Here is a 23485-nt window from a genome sequence, read left to right as displayed (position 1 = left end):
CAACTGGTGCAAATGTTTCATCATAATCAATTTCCTCCTGTTGAGAATATCTTTTTCCAACCAGCCTTGCTTTATTTCTTGTAATTATGCCATCACTATCAGTTTTATTTCTGAACACCCACTTTGTACCAACAATAGATCTATTCTTTGGTCTTGGCACTAAGGTCTAGACTTTATTTCTTTCAAATTCATTTAACTCTTCCTGCATTGCTTGCACCCAATCAGCATCTTGAAGAGTTTCTTCCACTTTCTTTGGTTTAGTCTGAGAAAGAAAAGAATCATAGAGACATTCATTTGATGTTGATGTTCTAGTTCTAACACCTGCTTCAGAATTTCCAATAATCAAGTCAGGTGTATGTGCTTTAGTCCACTTTCTTGCAGGTGGAAGGTTATCTCTAGAACTGGATGCTCCCCCATGATCCATGCTGTCTCCATCAACATTTTCTGATACTCCCCCTGAAATTGTGCTCTCTGAGTTGGATCCTTCAGAATTTGAGTTTCCAGAATTATCAGAACTTGGCCCATCAGAACTTGATGAATCAGAACTTGAAGAGCATATTCTAGGTTCTGATGCTTCTTGAGATGTGGTTGGATCTTCAATATGCTCCCCCTGCACAGGTGCATTTTCCTTTGGCGTAGTCACCACAGTTTCAATAACATCAGAGTTTAACAAGCAGTATGCACAGCTTCAGCCCAAAAGTAGGTTGGTAACTTTGCTTCATCAAGCATAGTTCGTGCAGCTTCAACATGAGTTCTATTCTTTATTTCAACAACTCCATTTTGCTGTGGAGTTCCAGGAGCAGAGAATTCCTGCTTTATTTCATGGTCTTTGCAGAACTCTTCCATGATCAAATTCTTGAATTCAGTGCCATTATCACTTCTTATGATTTTCACAGAGTCTTTAACCAATTTATCCAGTTGTTTGACATGATCAATCAAGATAGATGCAGTTTCACTTTTTGTGTGCAGGAAATACACCCATGTGTATCTGGTAAACTCATATACTATGACCATAGCATATTTCTTCTTTGCAATAGATATGACATTAACTGGATTAAATAGATCAACATGTAGTAGGTGATAAAGCTCAAGAATTGAAGATTCAGTCTTGCTCTTGATTGAAGATTTTCTCTGTTTTGCCTTTTGACATGAATCACAGAGGCCATCAGGAGCAAATACTTATTTTGACAGTCCTCTCACAAGATCTTTCTTGGCTAGTTCATTTATATTGTTAAAATTTAAATGAGAGAGTTTCTTGTGCCAATCCCAGCTTTCTTTAATTGATGTTCTGCTAAACAGACAGATTGCAGAACCATCAGAACTTGTTGAAAGCTTGGCTTCATAAATGTTACCATGCATGTATCCCTTTAGAACAACTTTTCATGTAGATTTGCTTACAACTTCACAGTGTTCTTCAAAGAAATCCACATGATAACCTTTATCACAGATTTGACTAACACTCAGCAAATTGTGTTTAAGTCCTGAGACTAGAGCTACTTGTTCAATGATGACATTCCCAATATTGATATTGCCATATCCCAGAGTTTTTCCCATGTTGCCATCTCCATAAGAAACTCCGGGGCCAGCTTTCTCTACAAAGTCTGATAGCAGGGCTTTATTTCCAATCATATGTCCTGAACATCCACTGTCCAGAACTAGGATGTTTTTCCTGTTGCCCTACAATTACAAAAACCACTAATGATTAGTTTTAAGGACCCAGACTTGCTTGGATCTTTTGACCTTATTAAGTTTGTTAACATTTGCAGCGGATTTAACTTCAGAGTTTATGCTAACATTTTTTTTATCAGATTTTACAGTATCAGACTTTGCATCAGAACTTACACTAGAAGGAATAATGCTAACTTTCTTTAAAGAAGGTTTTATTTGATAATAATCATAGTACAAACTATGATATTCCATACAAGTATAAATGGAATGCCATAAACTACCACAATGAAAACAAGGATTTTATGGTTTAAACCTAACAGTCTGACTCTTAACTCCTGAATTAGGAGGTAAAGAGTTTATATCCTTATTCTTCCTGCAAAAAGAAGCAAGATGGTTAGTGTTTCCACAATTATTGTATTTTTTTCTAGGAGCATTGGGAACAGACTTATAATTATTGCTTTTATTCACACCTTCCTTTTCATTCCTATTTTTCCTAGGTGGCTTTACCTTGTTTACATTCTTAATCTCTTTCAGCTTATACTTAAGCTGCTTCTTTGTCATTAAGCCTGTGTTAACTTCAACTGATTTATCCTGTTTTAATTTGTCAGAAGTTGACTCTGCCTTAACTTCTGTATCATTATCTTTCATCTTTTCAGAATCAGACTTTACAGTTTTGGCTACAAACTTAACAGGATTTACCTGTGGATCAGTAGTCTGTTTAACAATAATTGGCTTAATTTGTTCAGTTCCTATTTAATTTTTATCATCTCCATAACCTAAGCCCTCTTTCTAGTTTCCACTACTTAGCAAATTCTGAGTTGTTCTGCCAGAGTTAGTCCAAGTCCTGATAATCTCTCTTTCCTTTTCTAACTCAGTTTTTAGAGATTGATTCAATTTTAGCACTTCATCTCTAACATAAAAAGCATCATCTCTTTCTTTCTGAGTTTGATGGAACATAACTAACTCCTTTTCTAAATAGTCATTCCTTTTCTTAAAAGCCAGATTTTCAGAAGTTAACCTATCACATGTTAAAGTCTGATCTCTATAGCTAATGAATATAGTTTCAAGATAAGATCACAACTCAGTAATATCATCAGTATGAAAAGCATAAGTTGTTTGAGGTACCTTTAACTCAGCAGCATCAGAACTGCTATCAGCATTTGCCATCAAGGCATAGTTCACCTCATCTTCAGAATCTGAAGTGTCTGTCCAGCTTTTCTTATTTGTGACAAGTGCCTTGCCTTTGTCACCTTTTCCTTTCTTGCAATTAGGAGATATGTGGCTTTTCTCACCACAATTGTAGCATTTAACATTTGAGTAATCTCCTCTGTCGGACTTTCCTGCTTTTCCTTCAGATTTTCTGAATCCCTTCTTATCAGAACTTCCACATTTCCTGGAAAACTTCTTTCCCCTTCTGAATTTCCTGTAGGCTATCTTTTTGATACCCTTCACCATAAGAGCACACAATCTCATCATCTCTTCATCAATATCCATCTCAGATAGACTTTCAGTTTTTGAATCCTCATCATCATCATCAGAACTTGATGAATCTGAATCAGACTTTATGATGAGAGTCTTTCCTTTGCCTTTCTTTGAGACAGCCACTTTGGGGGATTCCTCCTCAGCCTTAAGAGCAATTGTTCTTGACTTTCTCCCATGCCTCTTGCTTCTTTGATCCATCTCAAGTTCATGAGTTTTGAGCATACCGTAAATTTCATCAAGAGTAGTTTCATCAAGAACATAGTTGTCTCTTATAGTAGTTGCCTTCAAATCCCAACTTTCAGGAAGAGCTAAAAGGAATTTAAGATTAGAATCTTCAAGATCATATTCCTTATCCACCAGTGACTGATCATTCAGGAGTTTGACAAATCTGTCATATAAATCAGTTAATGACTCATCAGGTTTTGAGTCAAAGTCCTCATACTCTTGAGTGAGTATAGTCCTCCTGTTCTTCTTGAATACATCAGTTCCCTGGCATCTTGTTTCCAAGGCATCCCATGTCTCCTTTGCAGTCTTGCAGTTAATTACCCTATTTGACATGACATTATCAATGGCACTATGCAGCAAATGCCTTACCTTTGCATCCTTGGCAATAGATGAGATATCTTCAGCTGTATACTCACTTTTCTCCTTTGGTACGGTCTTTGCTGGCTGATCTGCAACTACAATAGAGAGCTTGGTTGGCTTATGTGGTCCTTCATTAATTCTGTCAAGGTATTCTAGATCTGTAACTTCCAGAAACATAGCCATCCTTACTTTCCATATGGGATACTCAGAAGGTCTTAACATGGGAACCCTAATAGTCCCATATCGACTGTGGATTTGAGTCTTTGGAGTTTCTTCAGTTTTGGTGGGCTTGGTTGGAGTTTGTTCTTCTTCAGACATGATTGTTTTGGATCTTTACTGTATTTGTGTTAACAGATAGGCTCTGATACCACTTGTTAGGTCACACACACTGTAGAAGGGGGTTGAATACAGTGTATAATACAATCAAATCGAATTAAGAACACAAGTATGTAACAAAGAATAATCTTATTAATAAAACAGTATTGCAATGAAACCGTTCTTTCTCAGTGATGAACTAATATCACGAGAGCTGCTAGGTTTACAATGAATAATATTCTCGATAATTATAACATATCTAGTGTAAACCCTATGCTGTGTTTATATACCACACAGTTACAAGATAATCTCTAATTGATATCGAATATAATTTTGTATCCTAAAATATATCAATTAGTTATCTTTTCCTCCAAGTCTTCTATTCTTCATAGAATTCTTCTCCATGCTTATCAAGCATCTTTTCTTGTTTTAGTCTTGATCTTCTTTCCCTTCAATCAGCCGTCTTCCTTATCTGAAAGTCTTCTTAAGTCCTGATATTATCTCCTGATGAATATCTTCTGATATCTTAAGTTCTGATAACTTAAGTTCTGATATCTTAAGTTCTGACTCCAGTATAAGTGTTGATTTCCAGTTAAGTCATGATTTGTCCTGTTAATCAAGATCTGAAAAACTAAACACAAATTATTATTAGACATGATATCACAAATATATCTAACAATGTAACCTTTGTCATACATTAATAGATATAGACATCTGATAAGACTTTTTTATCTTTTTCTGCAAAGCATCACTTTGTCTTTTTTTAAACAGATATCCTGAATCGCCGAGTGTTGTAGATAGATTCAATCAGGTAAGAATACATCAATTTCAACAGTTTACTATGATCTATCCTTAAAATAATAAGAAATTGTGTCGATTGTGTGATTGTTTAAAATTCAATTAATTGATGATGATGATCCTCCAGGAAAAGTAAATTAAACTCCCTATCATCACTGAGCAGAGATTGTTGCATGCGAAGGCTAACAACTAAATTTCACATCTGAACTTATTTCGTCATCAAAATCTACAGAAGGTATCTTTTATATGGATGTATTCGTTTCTCTTGATATATTTCTTTTAACTATTTAAGGAGACAGATTGTGTGAGATGCAAATATAGGAAGGTCAAATGCACATGGATAATCATTGTCAATAATCTCTTTTAGTAGCTGAAGATATTAATTATCAATGTACAGAGTAACCATGCATTCTAACCTTTTAACGTACTACTCCTTCCGTCCCCTTGGATGTTTACGTTGATTATTTGCACGTATTTCAAGTCTTCTATAAAGTATAGTTTCATAATATTTTAAAAAAAATTGAATAAAAATTTAAATATAAAACTTTTATTCAGAAAAAAAAAATTAAAATAATATTATAAAATTATACTTTAAAAGAGTATTGAAAAAAGTGCCAAAAAATAATGTAAAGAATATAGTTGGACTGAGGGAGTATCTTATGTGGAAATCTTGCCAGTTTATAAATGCATGACTCCCAAATTATTTTCAAATTTCTTGTGAGTTGCAATTAATAGATATTATGACCAACTTGGTATTATAAAAGTGTGATGCTAGAACATGGTAGGAGATAATTTGTTAATTTCCTTTAATATGGATTTCTTTATCACATACTCCGTCATATTACTTCTCTTTTATCCAGCATGTATGATAAACTACCTCTTAATTCGCATGTATCAGGCTCTAATTACAAGTTAATACACTAGGACATGGAGTTCAAAACCTAGAGCCACACCAATCCTCAGTAAATTTACATTTTAACTCAGATTTTGGCGGGTTAGTACAGATGACAGTACAAAATTTCATTTAACTATCTAGCATGAGGTTTCGGGTATTCCTTATGGATTTTTAATTTTTTTATATTCTATATTTATTTTGATTATTCTTATATGTTATTTGACCAATTATGAAACCTTTTTTATATTATTTTTGCGGCGTAATAATATATCTATATTTTTAAAATAGCTTAAACTACAATTGTTTACCTTAACTTGGTTGTAATGTAATATTTAACAGGTTTGAGGTATGCTACTACATTTGCGAGAGGAAGTAGTCGGACACTGCATTTAAAGTAAAAAAAAATCTTGAAGATGCACCATTCTGTCATTCTTTTTGAAGTTAATAGTGCATATTAACTGTAGGTTATAACATGTGTCAGTTTGTTAGCATTTAGGGCTTTATGATTTTGCTTGGCTTTAATTGGACAACAGTAAAATATTTGTATTACGGTGTTGCCTGCACTCTGCTTAGAGATCTTACGTTATACATTAGTACTTACATTTCTCCTTGTTTGGACTTATATTATAATATTTTTCATGTACATCATTGTAATATGGTATTTGTACTATTAGTTGGCCCACAACACAACAAATTAAGATGGCTATTTTTAAACTGACAGAATCCATTATTAACTTTTTCACCCTTTTGCTGGCAAATAGAGGAGGTCCACAACCAGTCAGCGTTTCCTCGTGAAAAAAAATTCATGGAGGTTCTAATGCAGTGGCGGGTGGAAGTGGTGTAGGTATTTTCTACCATACACATATGCTTTCTAATTCATGAATCATTTTTATAACATTTATCTTTCCTATAACTAATAAGCATGCTTTCTAATTGTTATACATGCATTCTCTTGCTTTCTTCCCTTTTTAATTTGTTTAAGAAATGAACTAAGCATGAAACATTCGAGTCTATAAATTAAGAATGATTAATTTCTTCGATAACATTTTATTTCCTCTAGCATCCTTCTTCACATATTACTTTTGCCCGGTATAAATAAAACAATATTTGCATAATGGTTGAAGATTATATGTGTAGGTAATTTTAATTGTAAATGGACAGAATTGAACGTGTCTGTAAATTATTATGTAAGAATTTGTGTCTTCCCGTCGGTTCGTATAATTACCTTTGTCTCCTCATATTCAATTTATTTTTATAAATAAGATAGGAGGAAGTCAAGTTATCCTTTTATGTATTTGAACTTTGAGATATGTGTGTCCGTGATTTCGTTTGTTTGAAACTAGCTTCTTCAACAATTCATTGGTAAAGATTGGATTTTACGAAATATTATATGCTTTCAATGTGACAGCTACTGCGTGAGTACTGATTTAATATTCGTTCCTTTTATTTCCATTGGTCGGAAGAACTTGTATATTATATGTAAACTTGTGTTTTCCTGTACAAAACTATGTTTTCTCGGTTGAACAAAAAATGGGACCAAATAAATTATGCTTATCAGATCCTTCTCTTTAAAGTTTAAACCTTCTAGCACAATGACACAAATTCAAAATTTTATTTATTTAAATTACCTTATGGCCCGTTTGAAAACTGTATTTCATTTGAAATTCTGGATTTGATCAAATAACCTGTTTGGGAATTTAGATTTGGATTTCAAATACATTCAAATATTAGTATAAATATGAGAATTTGAAATGACAACTCAAATACTATTATTTAAAATCCCTCATTTTAAATAAAATTCAAGTTTCCAAACACCCTCTTAGCTTATTTGGAATTTCTACTCTGGAATTGTTGCTTACACGTTATCAACTCGCTACCTCCGTTGCTGTAGATGTTAAGGAAAATCAGGCAAATCTAATTTGTATTGATCATCTTTGGATTATAATTTTCTTAACAACTTACCTTTGTACACCCCCTTGTACAAGATTCAAGTATCTTAACATAAAAGAAAGAAGTGCAAACCATAATTAGAGAATATATTAATACTATTTAGCTGGTGAAACTCAAATATATACACGATTTTGACATTTTATGCTAATTATGTTTTGGTCTTTTCAAGTTATAACTATGATGTTGTATGAAGCAATTATTGAAATACTAGAGTGTACTGGATAACTGGATTATATAATCAGGGGCTTGTGCATTTCATTTTGTAATAAAACATGTTGATTTGCCATTTTAAATCCTTGACGAAATATATTTCCTTTTTTTGCTAGAAATTAGCCGTGCCTTGCACGGGTTCTTATACTAGTTAGTAATAATATGTTAACTTATAAAGTCAAATGAAATTTGAACTCAATGTCCACAGGGGAGGGGATTGAGATGTTACGCAAAAGTACTCCCTCCGTCCCTCCCATGTATTTATATTTTGCTTGAGCACTGAATTTAAGAAAAATAATAAAGTAGTGGAGGGAAGTTAAAAAAATGAGTAAAGTAGTTTGACCGATTAATATTATATATATATATATAGTAAGTATAGTGGAAGGAAGTAATAAATGTAGTTATTTTAAAATTTTATAAAAATTTTAATATTTTGAAAAAAAAAATTAAATATAAATAATTGTACATGACAAGAAATGGGAGTAATAGAGGGAGTCCTTATTTTCTTTTCAAATCTCCGCTGCCAAATAAATTTTATTTTGGAATATTTGAGAAAATAGCAGAGATTTTATTAATAGTTTTAATTTGATGACGAGAGACGGAAACACTAGAAAATGAGAGGAAACAAATGGCAGGTTGCACCAATCAAGAGCTGGAAAGCCTTATCCCCACAATCAAGAAATACAATCTCGTAATCCACTTTCTTTTATCCAAAACCAACCATTCTCCTTCCACACATATTCTCTATACCCACCAATCCTACAAACTCCTTCACAATAATAATAGTAATTATTATCTCTCTCTGCTGACACACACTTGCAACACAAAGAAATGGCTTCAACTTCTTGTTTCTTGAACCACCCTACACTTGTTAGATCATCTACTTTACAACAACGTAACGTTCAATCTGTTAAGCCTAACCAAGTCATCTGCCGTGCTCAGAAGCAGGTGGTCACTGAGGAAGATAATGCAGTTGTTTCTCGTAGGCTGGCCCTCACTGTGCTCATTGGTGCAGCTGCTGTTTCCACCAAGGTCTCTCCTGCTGATGCTGCTTATGGTGAAGCTGGTACACCATCCTATATATCCCTACCCCTTTTCATTGTTTTCCAATTTTATCATGTTTCACGCCAACTTTTACTAAATTACGAGCTCACCTCAAACCTTAACATGTTACAAATCAGGTCCATCATGTTTAGGTGTTGATACTTGTTAGTTATTTGATCTTGCTACCTTTAAGTATTCATGCTTTGCAATGCAATAGATTATAGATAGTCAAGATAGAGTAGATCAAGATTTGTGAACTTGTACTAATTAAAAAAACTCTTGACAGCAAATGTTTTTGGGAAGCCTAAGACAAACACAGAGTTCAAACCTTACTCTGGAAAAGATTTCTCTCTCCTAATTCCATCAAAATGGAACCCAAGCAAAGAGGTGGAGTACCCAGGCCAGGTTATCAGATTTGAAGACAACTTCGACACCACCAGCAACCTTTCTGTCATGGTCACTCCAACCGACAAAAAGTCCATCACTGACTACGGTTCTCCTGAACAATTTTTATCCACTGTAATGATAAATCTTCATTCGTTAATTTATGTTTGTTTTCAAATCAAGTTCATGTTTAATTTGTGGCACTATCTGGTTTTCAGGTGGACTATTTGCTAGGAAAACAAGCCTACTTTGGCAAAACTGCTTCAGAGGTAATAATCAAACCTCCACTTTCAACTTCTACATAGAGTGCCTCATTCTCACAAACCTTTAACAGCATATTCAATACATACTCAAGCAAACAGAAGATCCCGCTTAAGATATAACAACTAGAAAAGGAAGGGCTTCTTGCTAAATATGTTCTCACGTAGCTTGTAATTTCAAGCATTGAACTGGATTGACCATTAAAAGATAAAAAAACATGCATAATTGGTTACCGATACCCTTTTATTTGACAAAGTGAATACTTACATATCAAACTTTTCAGGGTGGCTTTGAACAAGATGCTGTGGCAACAGCAAACATATTGGAGACCTCAACTCCGGTGGTCGGTGGAAAGCAGTACTACAGCTTGTCTGTGTTGACAAGGACTGCAGATGGAGATGAAGGGGGCAAACACCAGCTCATCACAGCCACAATTTCAGATGGTAAGCTTTATATATGCAAGGCTCAAGCCGGAGACAAGAGATGGTTTAAAGGTCTAAAGAAATTTGTGGAGAGTGCAACAAGTTCTTTCAGTGTCGCTTAAGACAAATCATGGAATTGTATGTAAATCAGCTTGATTGAACTCGTGTTGTTTTTGGTCAATTTATCTAAACATTTTACCCCCAAAATTCTAGAGATGCTTAAGCACCCTATTCAAAGAAGCTGATGTGGATAATCTGTTATTTGTAATTTTGTATGCATAAAAGGTCTAGCTGCTATATTGTGAAGATATCAACATTCCTCCTGTCTGCCCCTAATCTCTAATCATCCATCTTACAAACAATGGAAATGAAAATAATTAAATAAACAAGTTGTTTATGACACTCCAGCTAACAACTACTACCAGTTTTGAATACAACTACATCAAGTTACAATTCAATTCCAAAATGTCACTTGGCATGCTCGGTCTCGGAATCATAACCAATAACATGCACTTCATAGCTGCTGCACAAATGTACTCGTGTCTAACTTTATATTTATCCTGCCATGGCCAGTAAAATATGCGTTAAGAGAACTATCACATTTACGCATTGTCAACTCCTGACCCCCTCTCCCTACCTATTTTTACACTGCTTCGATAGTTTTCCAAAAGAAAACATGAAGCAGTGACTCAGGTCAGAGTAAATCTACGAGATAATATAACATATGCCACCTTCAGATTTCACAACCACTTAATTAGTTAATTGCATTGGTAGCAAAACTGAAAATTTGTAACAGTTACAAATGATAAACTCAGACTACAAACGCTTAATGTGCTTCCTCAGACAATAAAAGTATCAGGCTTTTGGTTTATTTAGGAATATCTGATCCCAATGTAAGTACGGGATACAACCACGTGAAGGAGTCAACATGTATATGATCACTTGTTGCTCAATTTCACTCAAAATGGGTATTGTAACGGCTCAGATTACTTGTAGCTGGCCTCTAATTATCAACAACCTCAATAAGGGTTGTCTCATAATCATCAGGAGCGACGAATCCATGTAGATTCATCACAGTTGCAGCCACATTGGCTAGCCCTCCACTAGGGACATCTTTGCGGTATCTAACACCAGGTAACAGCCCAGGACCACCAATTGCAATAGGTACCTACACCCAAAAATTCATACATGTCAAGTAGACTACCAATAAAACAATTTTTAAAAAAATGGTTAAGCAACAGAGAACAACCGATTTCCATGAAGAAAGCACAATAGAGGCCTCACTTCTCAATTCACAAGTAATGTCCAAAAATCTATGATCATCACATGTGATGCAACTTGCGAATATGAGGCGAAAAGCCTTAAAGACAACCATTCCATATATGGACAATCAACAAAATTTCAGAAGTAAAAATCAACTTACTGGTTCAAGAGTGTGGGAAGTGAGTATTTGAATTTTGCCATCTTTGTCCAAAGCTGGCTCTCCCTTCTTGTTTCTCTTCACCATGTCTTCAGCATTTCCATGATCTGCGGTTACAACATATATACCACCTACTTGCTCAATTGTATCAAGGATCATCTGTGCAATTAGAAAACGCAAAACATTAGGCACATGAGGGGGGGGGGGAGAGAGAGAGGGGGGGGGGAGGCTCATCTGTGTAATTAGAAAGCGCAAAACATTAGGCACGAGGAGGAAGGGAGGGAGGGGATAGAGAGAGAGGGGTGGAGGGAGGGAGGGAGGGAGGGAGGGGGGGGGAGAGAGAGTGAGGGAGGAGATGCATCTTAACAGAATGCGTGTACAATATATGTGAATTTTAAACACCTGTGAAAACACATACACCGCATAATACCCTCTAGAGATACAGTGTTCATAATTTACATGATCCTTTCTGGTTCTTTACTATACGCAGACCAGATGGTCAATCAATCAAATTTAACCGTAAAATCTCATTCAACCAAAAATTCCGCTGCACAACTTCTTTTAACAAAATAACTAGAGATGTACAAGTTATAGTAAACAAGATACATTTTATTTTGTTTTCTATTACATGATAAAGTCTTCCTGTGAACGCATGTCTAGTTACCGAAACCTTATCGGAGAAAGAAAAGGCTGAAGTATCAAAACATCAAAAGGAACTATGAAGCAAGTCACAACCGCTAAGTTGGTGCGGGTTACAAAGTCCAACACAAATTTACATGAATGTCATTAATATTACCTTGACGGCCTCATCAGCAGCTTTGCAAGCCACAACTGTTGCAGCGATATCACCCGTATGCCCAACCATGTCGCTGTTTGGTAGGTTAACACGTACCTTCAGGAATAAACATTATGAAGATCAACAAGTGACCAACCGGAACCATTTTCTACTGTATCCCACTCCTTGCATGCCTGGATAAAAAACTAGATACTTACCTGGTGGAATTTACCACTAAGGATAGCATCCCTAGCCTTTTCAGCAATCTCCAGTGCCTTCATCTTTGGTTGAACATTGAATGTAATCCCGCTGTCACTAGGAACTTCAACATATTCTTCCATTTCTGAATCAAAATATCCAGAGCGGTTTCCATTCCAGAAAAAGGTAACATGGCCAAATTTAACAGTTTCACTACAGGAGAAACACATGAGTTACGGACACACTTCTCAGCAGATTAAAAGATAATATAATGGAAGCCTCCTAGTTTGGGTTTCTCATATTATTCTTAAACATTTTATTTTTGATTCAGGTCACTCGTATTATTCATAAAATCCATATGCAAATATAACAAGCAGCAACAAAAACAATGGAAACATAATTGAGCTTTTCAGAAGCACGAAAGCTAAGGTGCGAAAGGAAACTTGTTAAGTAAAAGCAAAGAATGAAGACTTTCTGACTTGCTTGATGGCTTCCAAAATTTGCTTCAAAGTCAAGGGTCTAAGAGAATACACACACACACAGAGAGATATATAATAGAACATTCTTCCTGGGCAACTAACCTGCATGCAAAAGTACGAACACCATTATGCGTCAGGTATTCGCCAGATGTCCTATCTATCTCTGGAGGTGAAACAAGGTAGTGATTAGGAAGCTTCAATTCCCCATCATATTGAAGCATACCAGCATAACGGATTTTAGGAACTCTGACTCGATCAAATTTGTCAAAGTCCTCGTATTCAAAAGCCTTGGCAGCCATCACCATACGATCTGCCCTGAAGTTAAAAGTCACAACTGCATCTCCATCAACTATAGGCCCAACAGCCTTTCCACTTTCGTCAACAATAACAAATGGAGGTAAGTACTGATCATTAGCTTTGGGTTCTGCCCTCAAGGTCTTGACAGCTTCAAGGGCACTTTTAAACTTGTATGGTGCTTCACCTAGGACTTGTGCATCCCATCCTCGTTTGACAACATCCCAGTCATTCTGCAAAAGTAGCAGCACACGCATTTCCAGTTTTAGTGGAATAGGGAACTAAGGATAGAATTTTACAATTCTATTATCAAGTCACTGCAGTAATACACACACACACATATATACTATGAAAAGAAGGATCTATAACAATATCCAGATATACACTTGTCTACTCCTGCGTTATAGCCAATACAAGCAGCTATAATAAAAAGTAAAAAGACCTTCCCTTAGAGAGAATAGTTTAATTTGATATAATGGACAACCAATGCAGAGTTATTTTGTACATGGATCAGTGGAGATCTCTTATGAACAAGATTTCTCACATCAAACACTGAGCATAGATACAACAGCACCAGTGATTCAAAACCAATAGCAACAATCATTACAGAAAAAAGTAATTTTGAATAAAAATTCAGCAATACAGTTGATGGACTCAATTACTGATATTCCGTTCACTAATTGTTTTCCTTCATGTGACCTACTCAACGAAAAAGTCATAAACATGCTCTTGGGAGAAAAATCTGTTGGACTAATCTAATATTTTTTTAATTAACAAAGACAATCAGACCATCATAGTTAACACAATTAATCATATAAATTAAGCTAAAGATAAATTAAGTAGAAAATATTAACAGTTTTTCTACCTCATATCGATCCATTGTAACATACATGCGTCCACCACCTGATGCAATCTGTGCATCAATACCTTGTTCACGTAATTCTGAGAGATAATTCTGAAGAGTTTCCACAAAAGCTACACTTGAGCCATCCAAAACATCACGCCCATCAGTAAGAGCATGAACGCGGATTCTTTTGGCACCTCGCTCACTGGCACCTTTAACCAACAACTGCATCAATAAAAGAATGAGTCCCTTGTCCATTATTATCAACATTCTTTGCAACAAAAAACCAAGCCAACACGAGAGTAATAACTTAACCAAAATAATGAACATTACCAGCACTTGGTCAATTCGAGAGTGCACACCACCATCACTCAATAAGCCAATAAGGTGCAATGTGCCACTTTCAAAAGATTCCTTGATGTAATTGAAACCTTCTCCATCATAGATTTTCCCAGACTCTAGGGCAAGGTCACAAAGTTTTGCTCTACACAATAACAAAAACAATTTCAAAGCTCTTAGCCTCGGGTCTAACTTGATACTTGATAGAGTTATTACTAAAACAGATAAGAACAAAAATAAACAATTACTATCTTGCATAGACCGGTACAACAACCTTGTTAAGATATTGTCCAGAAAATGTTAGAACTGGGAGTAACTTAAAAATGCTTAAAAATAGCTTAAAGAGTATAAAAAGAAGAGAATCTAATCTAATACATGAGAGCAGCTAAATTAAGAGTGACAATATAACATAGTACAAGTATGAAATTATAGATTCAGCTTCACAGAATGAATGATTGTAAATTTGATCTAATGTGCTAATTGAAATGTTTAATGACCTCATGAAATAATTAGAGGTTGGGTGTTATTTGAAAATCAGAAGTCAGACCTAGGAACTAGACAATTGAAGCAATAGCAAGCAATGTACATTTAGAGTGTAATGGTGATAATTTGGTTAGCTTATTAAAAGGTGACATAGGAAGTAGGCAAAAGAAAAGAGGATAAGATAATAAAAAGGACAAACCCCTGAGCGAAAATCCTTCCAGCGCCCAGAGCATTGTGTCCAACTTCACTGTTTCCCATGTCATCTTCTGTAGGAAGGCCAACAGCAGTTCCATGAGCCCTCACCAATCTCCATCTATCAGGTGCACCCTTTCGAAAACAATAAACACATATAAAATAACCATCCAATACTCCTCCCTCTTATCTATAAATATTTACAAATCCACTGACGATAGGAACGTGACATAAGTTACCCTAATCTTGGAATTGAACCCTTTTGGGTAGAACATTCAATCTGAATTAGAAAGTTATGATGATGGCATGTTAAGACAATATATACGTCATGCTTATGCACATCTGAACTTGAGACTCAACATAAAAAACTGATCTAACAAGGCCAAATTACTAAGATCTAGAAAGTAGGGGGGAGAGAGAGAGAGGGGTAAGAAGATACATTCTTAAGAGAATCCATGGTAGGAGTTTCAGCAACGGAGATACAATTGTACTGATTGTCATGAGCTTCACCCCATCCATCCAAAACAATCATAGCCACTACCTTACCCTTTGGTAGCTTTGGGTGATCCGCCAGTTTCCATGATACTCCTGAGCTTCCCATATTTCTATTATATTTTTAAAATAACAAAAACATAACCACTTATAATATTAGATCTATACATGTAACAGATATGTAGTTTATAGAGAGAGAGAGAGAGAGAGAGATATTACCTTCGAAAACGAGAGAGAAGTAGAAGTTGGGGGGGTTGAGGAGTCAAATAGTTGTGGGAGAGCAGAAACTGAGAAAATATGTGTATGTATGTATGTTGATGAAGAGGCGATGGCCAATGGGATGAGGTTGTTTTTATACGGTGGTAGGCCCCAACCCAAAATGCATAAACCGCAACGCCGCCCCCGACACTTGCCCATAGGTCGCGCTTTTTTTTACAATTGTTTTTCCTTCACGTGTTATGCACGTGATCTACTTACCAAACCCCTGTGCATCATTAACTTAAATATTCGGGCGTGAATTTGGCAACGTAGTAGTAGTAGTATATTCCAATGGCATGTTCCGCCCTTCCCTGCATGTACATGTGTAGCTCGCAAATGTCTCACTCTATTCACAGCATAAATAAAATCAGCATATTATTTATATAATTTAATATAATAGTATTAAAATAACTTGCTCACTGATTTCCTTTGCAAGAAGCAATCAGCTTCTTTGCATCCGTTTAAGAATTCTGCATGTCATCTACAGCAATTCATCTACGTCGAATTTGAGCAAACTGACAATCTCCGTCCCGGATAATACCTCTTGTAACAATATACCACCCATCACAAGAAACTGCAGCATCCATATTTATTTTATTCTAATCAGTATTTGATCTGATTTTATTTTGATGCATATGTTTATATTTTAGACACATCTTTCAAAATTCTTCTCCAATCTGTCAGAAAAATCACCGCACCCCAAACGCAGACCCATTGGCTTTCTCTTCGTTCGGTATTTTCATCAAATAGTTCTGTAGACCAGTCATTATCCAAATTATTTTCACAAAATCACAGTCAAGTAAAACATGCACATCATCTGCAATTACATTATGATACTACGGCCATCTATGATCCACACTTACTCGAAGCCACAGCAGTAATTAGGGGTGAACAAAATCAATCAACCCGCTAAACCCGACCCAGACTAACCCTTTTTCGGCCGAATAACCCGACCCATTCAAAACCGAAACTTAAATGGATTCATTTTTAAAAAAAATAGATTAAATTAAATTGGGTTGACTAGGATTTAACAAATTTTAACCCCGATCAACCCAACCCGACCCGGTTCTAGGAATAATATATGCCCTATCTACATTATTCAGTTCAGCCGAATTAACCTTTGTTTTGGAAGCTGCATTACTGCACGGTTATTGCATAATAACATGTTCTTCTTTAAGCATTAAGCTATTCTATAAGTATTAAGTTTTTGCTGCATTAAGTGGTCAGTATCGGAAAGAAACAAAAAAGAACTTGAAGTTGCAAACTTGTTAGAATCAGTAGAAAAAAATATTTGGTCTTTTTCTCTGGGTAAGTCCTGTGAATCAATAAATATATGTTTAAGCTCAAAGTGGAATTACATAAAACTATGTTACAAAAGTACAAGTCATCCATCTACAGAGGAGCAAGTCTGTTCTATACCTTATCGTTATTAGCCATCTTTTTATAATTTGACTATTAAGTCTAACAAGTTGTGTCACTGTCTATTCATGAATATCTCTTTTTTCATATTAAGTTGTATTCTTTATTTACAATTGTTTGTTTAATATGAACTATTCTATGCATGTCTATTATTGCATAAATGTTTAAATTCAATTCTACCAAGTTTTTTTAGAGAAAGTAACCCGATTAACCCGACCCAACCCGACATATAAACAATAGAGTTAGGTTACACATATTTTCTTAAGTTAACGGGTTATAATTTTTATAAACCGTTGGGTTGGGTCATTTTTTTCCACTAACCCGACCGACCCAACCCGTATTCACCCCTAACAGTAATAGTTGTTTAACATCCCCTATAAACACCAGAGAAGATTCTCAACTCTTACATGAAAATTTGGTGACCCCAATTTCTTCCAGAAATTGTTATAAGACATATCATAAGCACCCAGCAACTACATGTAGACACTCTTAACTGTAAACATTCATTTATCATGCAACAACCAAAACCATGATTCATTTTTTCGTCGATATGAAATTGGAATTCTCAGTATTAACTCTCTGTCTCGCCGCTCGCGTATTAAACACATCGCATCTACTAGTCTCTATATTAACCAAATTTTGAACCTCGATATCTTTTAATATATGTACCACACTAGTGGTTATACAACCATTATCTTGACAAGGTAGCCATGTAACTTTCCAGACCTTAATGCTCGCGTCATCACCATTTTGCCTTCGGCTGCCTGTTCTAATAGCATCTTACGTTGACAAATTACCACGTCACGAGTAACTAGGTATCCCACTTAGCTATACATCAAAAAGTTCAGCTTGGGGAAGTACATAACCTTTATTATATTAGGATAAGTACCATAAGGTTCTCCTCATTTATAATCTTTCAACCTTGTTTTGCTAACATGGTCGTATTAAAATTCCCAGATTCTTCACCCTTGGACCCCCACCATTCTTAGATACACTTAACATATCCTCATGCCATCCACTGAATCCCCTTATCATTCGACCATTTCCCCCCACAAAAGCCATTTATTTTCTTCTCGATTACATCACACACTCGTATGAAGTAAAAAAAGGATCATCCAAAAATCTGGGATTTTCTAGTGTAACAGGCTTAATCAGAATAACCTTTCATCCTTTAGACAACGATGGCTTCCTCCATCCCTACGATTTTTTCCCCAATCTATCAGCTAAAAAATCAAAAATCTCATTCATATTTTTACCCACATACATTGGCATACCTAAGTTGTGACGCCCTCAATCTCGGGGTTAGGAAATGAGGACTCACACACCTCTAATCTAATAATTAAATATGCATAAACCCCGATTAACTCCTAACAGGATCAACAGGATAAATTATGAGACAAGATTACAACTACCAATAATAAAATATAACTTACAAACCCAAAATATCATTAAATAAACGATATCGATTCCGGCTAGAAACCGACAGATAACCCAATGTATCTTTAAATATTTCCTTCTAGGCGCGAGCTCACTCTTAATTACCACTACCTGCTCTGGCAACCGGAAGCTCTCAACACGGTAGGGACCACCAGGTACGCTCTTACGAGCAGTGCGCCTAAGCCTGACCATCTTCTTGCTTAACTTCCATGGTTAGATTAAAACAAAACAAATGAGTATAAAACTCAGCAAGTAACTATATAGCAGTTCTTCAATATCAATTCACAATATGCTTTACCAAACTCAGGGCATTCTACTCTATTTGATCTAGGTGGCAGATTTCCAGCTTTTGGGTTAAGGAAAAGTTTTTGAAGGAACAATATGGAGCTTTTAAGGAACAAGGCTCAACGTGGTTCGAAAGCCAACATTCATCACAAATCAATAAAGGATCAGAATAGATCTTTCAATAGAGGAAAGCAACAATATTTCAATATATGGGCTCAATCATATGATCAACAGATTTAAGAATCAGGGTTCTTGAGCTTTAAGCTTCACATCATAATCAACTCTTTTCAAAGCAATATAAACCATTTTCATTTTCAAAAAAATCAATTTACTGAACAGAAAGTTTCAGTTCCCTTTTTAAATAATCATTTAGAACCCTTGATTGGATCACTTTATCTTTCCATTTCATATTAATACGGGTGATCAGCCCGTACCGACCTCCATCCGGTCTTTAAGGTACAAATCGGCATAATTTCAGCCTTAAGTTGGACTAGCCGCGCTAGCCTCTTACCATGACTGGACTAGTCCCACTAGCCTCTTACGTCCCAATCCAATCCATCAGGAATTCATTTAGAAAACCTTGAGTTGGAAAAACAAATAGGTTTTCTAAAATTCATTTTATCATTACCAAGCATTTGAAATCATTCGGACTCATTCAAGTTGAAACTCATTCTTAATTCAGATTTTTAAGGAAACAAAGTTCTGGGAGTGATTCAAAGATAAACAAGGAACAATTCATAAGGATTCTGTATCAAGGATAACAAGGCACTAAATTATAAGGATCAACATCTGTTTAGGGATCAATAGGGTGATCAGTAGGAACAGGGTATCATTAAACAGGGTTAACAAGGATAATCAGAGGGTTCAATATATATTTCATCGCTCAATACATAATTTGAACAGAAAGGACAGATTATCAAAGGGTTGAATCATTAAGTTTATCAATAACAGTTTATCAAGAACAAAGGCAGGGTATCTCAAATCAATATCAGGATTTCATAATTAAACAGTTCAATACTCTACATGGTATGAACAACATTCTCTTTATAACCATTTACACAAGTAATCAGAGTTACTTGCCTGAATTTGCTTTTCTGAAGGTTGAACTACTGCCACCTAGTAAATCATTTCCTTTCCTAGCCTGAATGCCCTCACGCTCCGAATCTACAATAAAACCAAAACCCTAATCAGATTCTCAACTCTCGTTCCAGGAATGATTACTATTTACGCTAATCCTATCAAACGATTGACCTTAACTATACGAGTATAGTTACACAAATACATATATCATATAATATACTTCGTTCTTACCCTTTCCAAGTATTCAACGAACAACTTATATCTTAAAACACACTTTTAATTCGACTTTAAACCAAATCAAGCAACCACAACTCACATGAGTGCACATTTCATTCAAAACTCAATTCCATAATCATAACACTACTTATAACCGTTTAGAATCAAGGCGACTAATTCTTCCTTTTTAAAATTCTATAATTCGAACCAAAAATAGCAAATAAGCAAACATTTTCTAAATATTCACATGCAATCACCTAGTTATCTTCTATAATCAAATCCATCACTTAAACTTGAATTTGACTTCTTAAAAATCATGGTCCATTCGGCCCTACTATAAATACCAATCAAAATCAATCAATTTTTCATACCAAATCCACATAAACTCATAAACAATCATTTAGTCATGTAATCAAACTTAATATTCTTATAAAACAATTATACCATTCGAATTTCTTAAGAAATACAATATACATCTTTAATTTGATCTTACAAATGACATGCAAGAGTATTTTCATGGTTTAAACCTAAATCCTAGTTGACTCAAACAAGGATAACACACCAAGTTGCTATCTTTTTCTTTATTAAGCAAGAATTCAGACCAAACATAACACAATCCTGCATGCATACTCGATTTTAACCTTTAATTCAATTTAGGCCCTTAGTTGATCCATCAATTTCAAAAACAACTATCAAACAATCATTTTTATCAACCAAAATCAATTTATTCTTTGATAACCCAAAACCCTATTCGACTTTTACACTAATCAACACATGCATGGACAATTTCGACCCTTTAAACTACCAATCACTCTAATCAAACAATAATTTCTAAGATTAAACATTAACAACTCATTTTCATCAACTAACATCAACTTAATTCTCTTAAAAATCAAAACCCATTCGGGTGTTTTCAATATTAACACATGCAACAATAAAAAGAACAAGTTTTGGTGTAGTAGAGCTCAGTGTTTACATCATCACTCACCACCAGTTCACCGGAGTTCATCACCGGTGGCGGTGGGTTCACGGTGGTGCCCTCATTCGAGGGTGTCCAACCACGAAACCCCCGTTTTCGATCAATTACTCAAAATAACTAACATGCACATCTTTTATATCATTTATTTACAAGGAATCATGCTTAAACAAGATGATATCAACAAGAACAACAAGAACCAAGTGGTTCTCGGGTGAACACACACACATCGAGCACACACAACACACACACACACATCTACATGCAAGTAGATATACACACATGCACACTCTTCTACCTACATATAGGTGTTTATCAAGAAGATTTAGGGATGATTGGTGAGATTAAACAAGGAAAAGAGAGGTATACCGAGAGAGATAGAAGAAAGCCGAGAGAGAAAGAGAGTGAGAGTGTTCGAGAGAGAGAAAGAGAGAAAAGAGAGAAGAGAAAGTGAGTGCATGGGAGGAAGAAAAAGAAAAAGAAAGGGAAGCGGGTTTATATACTACTTAAAAACAAGGGCAAATTTGTAATCTACTAATTCCCTTTCTAGCTCTTTTGTTCCTTTTCTTTTTACTCAAATGTAACGAAAAATCAAATATAAAGTATATCTCTCTCGGGAAGTCGAGAATTATTGAAAATGAAAATTTTAATACGTAGGCCTCGAAATTAGCTTTTTAAGCATTACTCATAATAGATTTTTGAGCAGACGGTTGATTTTTTATGAATTTCGCAAGCTTGCTTTAATAATATTATTTTCCACATAAAATCAATTTAAAAATGCAAAGACCAACAAATAAATCCACTCATCATTTTTTAAAAAGTCTCTGGGACTACTACGAAGATATCAGAACAAATCCCATGTTTTTATCTTACTCAAATGATTTTATAAAAATGCGCAAAGGTTAATTAAACCTTTCTTTAAATCACGTAATTCCTTTAAAGTTCACAAAAACTGTCACAGAACACATAGCCATGCACACAGACAACAATCTCACATATATAATCACATAACAACTCAACACGTCACTTAGGACGAAATACTTTATGTACATATTCATTTCATTTAATCACACAAAATTCACATTTTATACTCTTTAACTCCTTATTAGGACGGGTTCCGTTCTACCTGACGGCCCGACACCACAGCTTAACTTCTAAGCTGACTCTTTAAATTGGAACGTTTTTATCTACGCTCCTATATTCTAATATACAAAAAAGACAATTAATCAGCACTTAGTCACATAATTATAATCACATCTCATAACACATACTTTATTGACTTAATTACGTCACAAAATCCTCAGTCGTGACAATCGACCCTCCTTAAAAGGATTCTGTCCTCGAAATCTAATCTAAGCAAATAGATAGGGATACTTTTCTTTCATTTCTCTTTCTAATTCCCAAGTCGATTCTTCGACTAATGGATTTCTCCACAACACTCTAACTAGAGGTACAACTTTATTTCTAAGCGTCCTTTCTTTTCGATCCAAAATTCGCACTGGTTGTTCCACATAGGACAAATCTGGTTGGATTTCCACTGGTTCCAACTCGATCACATGGCTCGCATAAGCATTATACTTCTTTAGAAGAGATACATGAAACACATTGTCCAGATGTTGCATTTGCGGAGGTAGCGCCAATTCATACGCCACTTTCCCAACTCGTCGCAATACTTCAAATGGTCCAATGTACCTAGGACTCAGCTTCCCTTTCTTTCCGAAGTGGGTTAAACCTTTCCAAGGGGATATCTTTAACAAGACTTTGTCTCCAGTTTCGAATTGCACATCTTTCCGTTCTTGATTTGCGTACTTTGCCTATCGATCTTGAGCTGCGATTAATCTCTTTTGAATCGTTTCAACCTTTTCCTTCGTTTGCTGAACTAGCTCTGGGCCAATTAATTTGCGCTCACCAACTTCGTCCCAATAAGTAGGGGATCTACACTTCCTTCCATACAACGCTTCATAAGGCGGCATGCCAATACTTGCGTGATAACTGTTGTTGTAGGAAAACTCAATTAAGGGCAAATGATCGTCCTAATTTCCTTTGAAATCTATTGCACAGGTTCGCAACATATCTTCGATCGTCTGAATTATCCTTTCACTTTGTCCGTCTGTCTGTGGATGATATGCCATACTCATTTTCAATTTCGTTCCCAAATGATCATGGAATTGTCGCCAAAATCTCGAATTAAACCTTGGATCTCTATCAGACACGATAGATACAGGAACTCCATGACGCATCACGATCTCATCCAGATACAATTTGACCAACTATTCCAATGAAA

The 23485-nt window shown here is 35.4% G+C and overlaps 3 protein-coding genes across 3 annotated transcripts in view; 2 read left to right on the top strand and 1 right to left on the bottom strand.

The window, feature by feature from the left end:
* The window catches only part of LOC141695429 (photosystem I P700 chlorophyll a apoprotein A2-like), a 53057-nt gene extending 46916 nt beyond the window's left edge, over positions 1-6141 (top strand). The window contains exon 5 of the mRNA XM_074499676.1: positions 6083-6141. Coding sequence (XP_074355777.1) covers positions 6083-6141 — 59 coding nt within the window. The remainder of the gene's footprint in view (positions 1-6082) is intronic.
* Positions 6142-8636: 2495 nt separating this feature from the next.
* LOC141696879 (oxygen-evolving enhancer protein 2, chloroplastic-like) lies at positions 8637-10322 on the top strand. The gene is made up of 4 exons (XM_074501015.1): positions 8637-8969; positions 9234-9466; positions 9550-9600; positions 9876-10322. Exons 1-4 carry the CDS (start codon positions 8735-8737, stop codon positions 10134-10136), a joined length of 780 nt encoding a protein of 259 aa, XP_074357116.1. The 5' UTR covers positions 8637-8734; the 3' UTR covers positions 10137-10322.
* A 430-nt stretch (positions 10323-10752) lies between these two features.
* LOC141696878 (2,3-bisphosphoglycerate-independent phosphoglycerate mutase) lies at positions 10753-15905 on the bottom strand. The gene is made up of 10 exons (XM_074501014.1): positions 15750-15905; positions 15478-15643; positions 15046-15173; positions 14358-14508; positions 14046-14249; positions 12989-13413; positions 12428-12620; positions 12231-12326; positions 11438-11593; positions 10753-11182 (listed from the first exon to the last, which is right to left on the bottom strand). The coding sequence occupies exons 2-10, from the start codon at positions 15637-15639 to the stop codon at positions 11018-11020; spliced, it is 1680 nt and encodes a 559-aa protein (XP_074357115.1). The 5' UTR covers positions 15640-15643; positions 15750-15905; the 3' UTR covers positions 10753-11017.
* Between the last annotated feature and the right edge of the window lie 7580 nt (positions 15906-23485).

The sequence above is a fragment of the Apium graveolens genome, chromosome 11 (genome assembly GCF_009905375.1).
Source record: "Apium graveolens cultivar Ventura chromosome 11, ASM990537v1, whole genome shotgun sequence".
NCBI classification, from domain to species: Eukaryota; Viridiplantae; Streptophyta; class Magnoliopsida; order Apiales; family Apiaceae; genus Apium; species Apium graveolens.
Note: the sequence above shows the minus strand (reverse complement) of the source record. Positions and strands in the feature narration are given on the sequence as shown.

Excerpts from the sequence above, each read along its gene's own strand:
- LOC141696879 (XM_074501015.1), top strand. The coding sequence starts at position 8,735 with ATGGCTTCAACTTCTTGTTTCTTGAACCACCCTACACTTGTTAGATCA. Across the intron at positions 8,970-9,233 it reads TGCTGCTTATGGTGAAGCTG|CAAATGTTTTTGGGAAGCCT; the intron begins GTACACCATCCT and ends AACTCTTGACAG. Across the intron at positions 9,467-9,549 it reads CTGAACAATTTTTATCCACT|GTGGACTATTTGCTAGGAAA; the intron begins GTAATGATAAAT and ends TCTGGTTTTCAG.
- LOC141696878 (XM_074501014.1), bottom strand. The coding sequence starts at position 15,639 with ATGGGAAGCTCAGGAGTATCATGGAAACTGGCGGATCACCCAAAGCTA. Across the intron at positions 15,174-15,477 it reads CCATGGATTCTCTTAAGAAT|GGTGCACCTGATAGATGGAG; the intron begins GTATCTTCTTAC and ends TGTTTTCGAAAG. Across the intron at positions 14,509-15,045 it reads GGAAGGATTTTCGCTCAGGG|AGCAAAACTTTGTGACCTTG; the intron begins GTTTGTCCTTTT and ends GTTATTGTGTAG.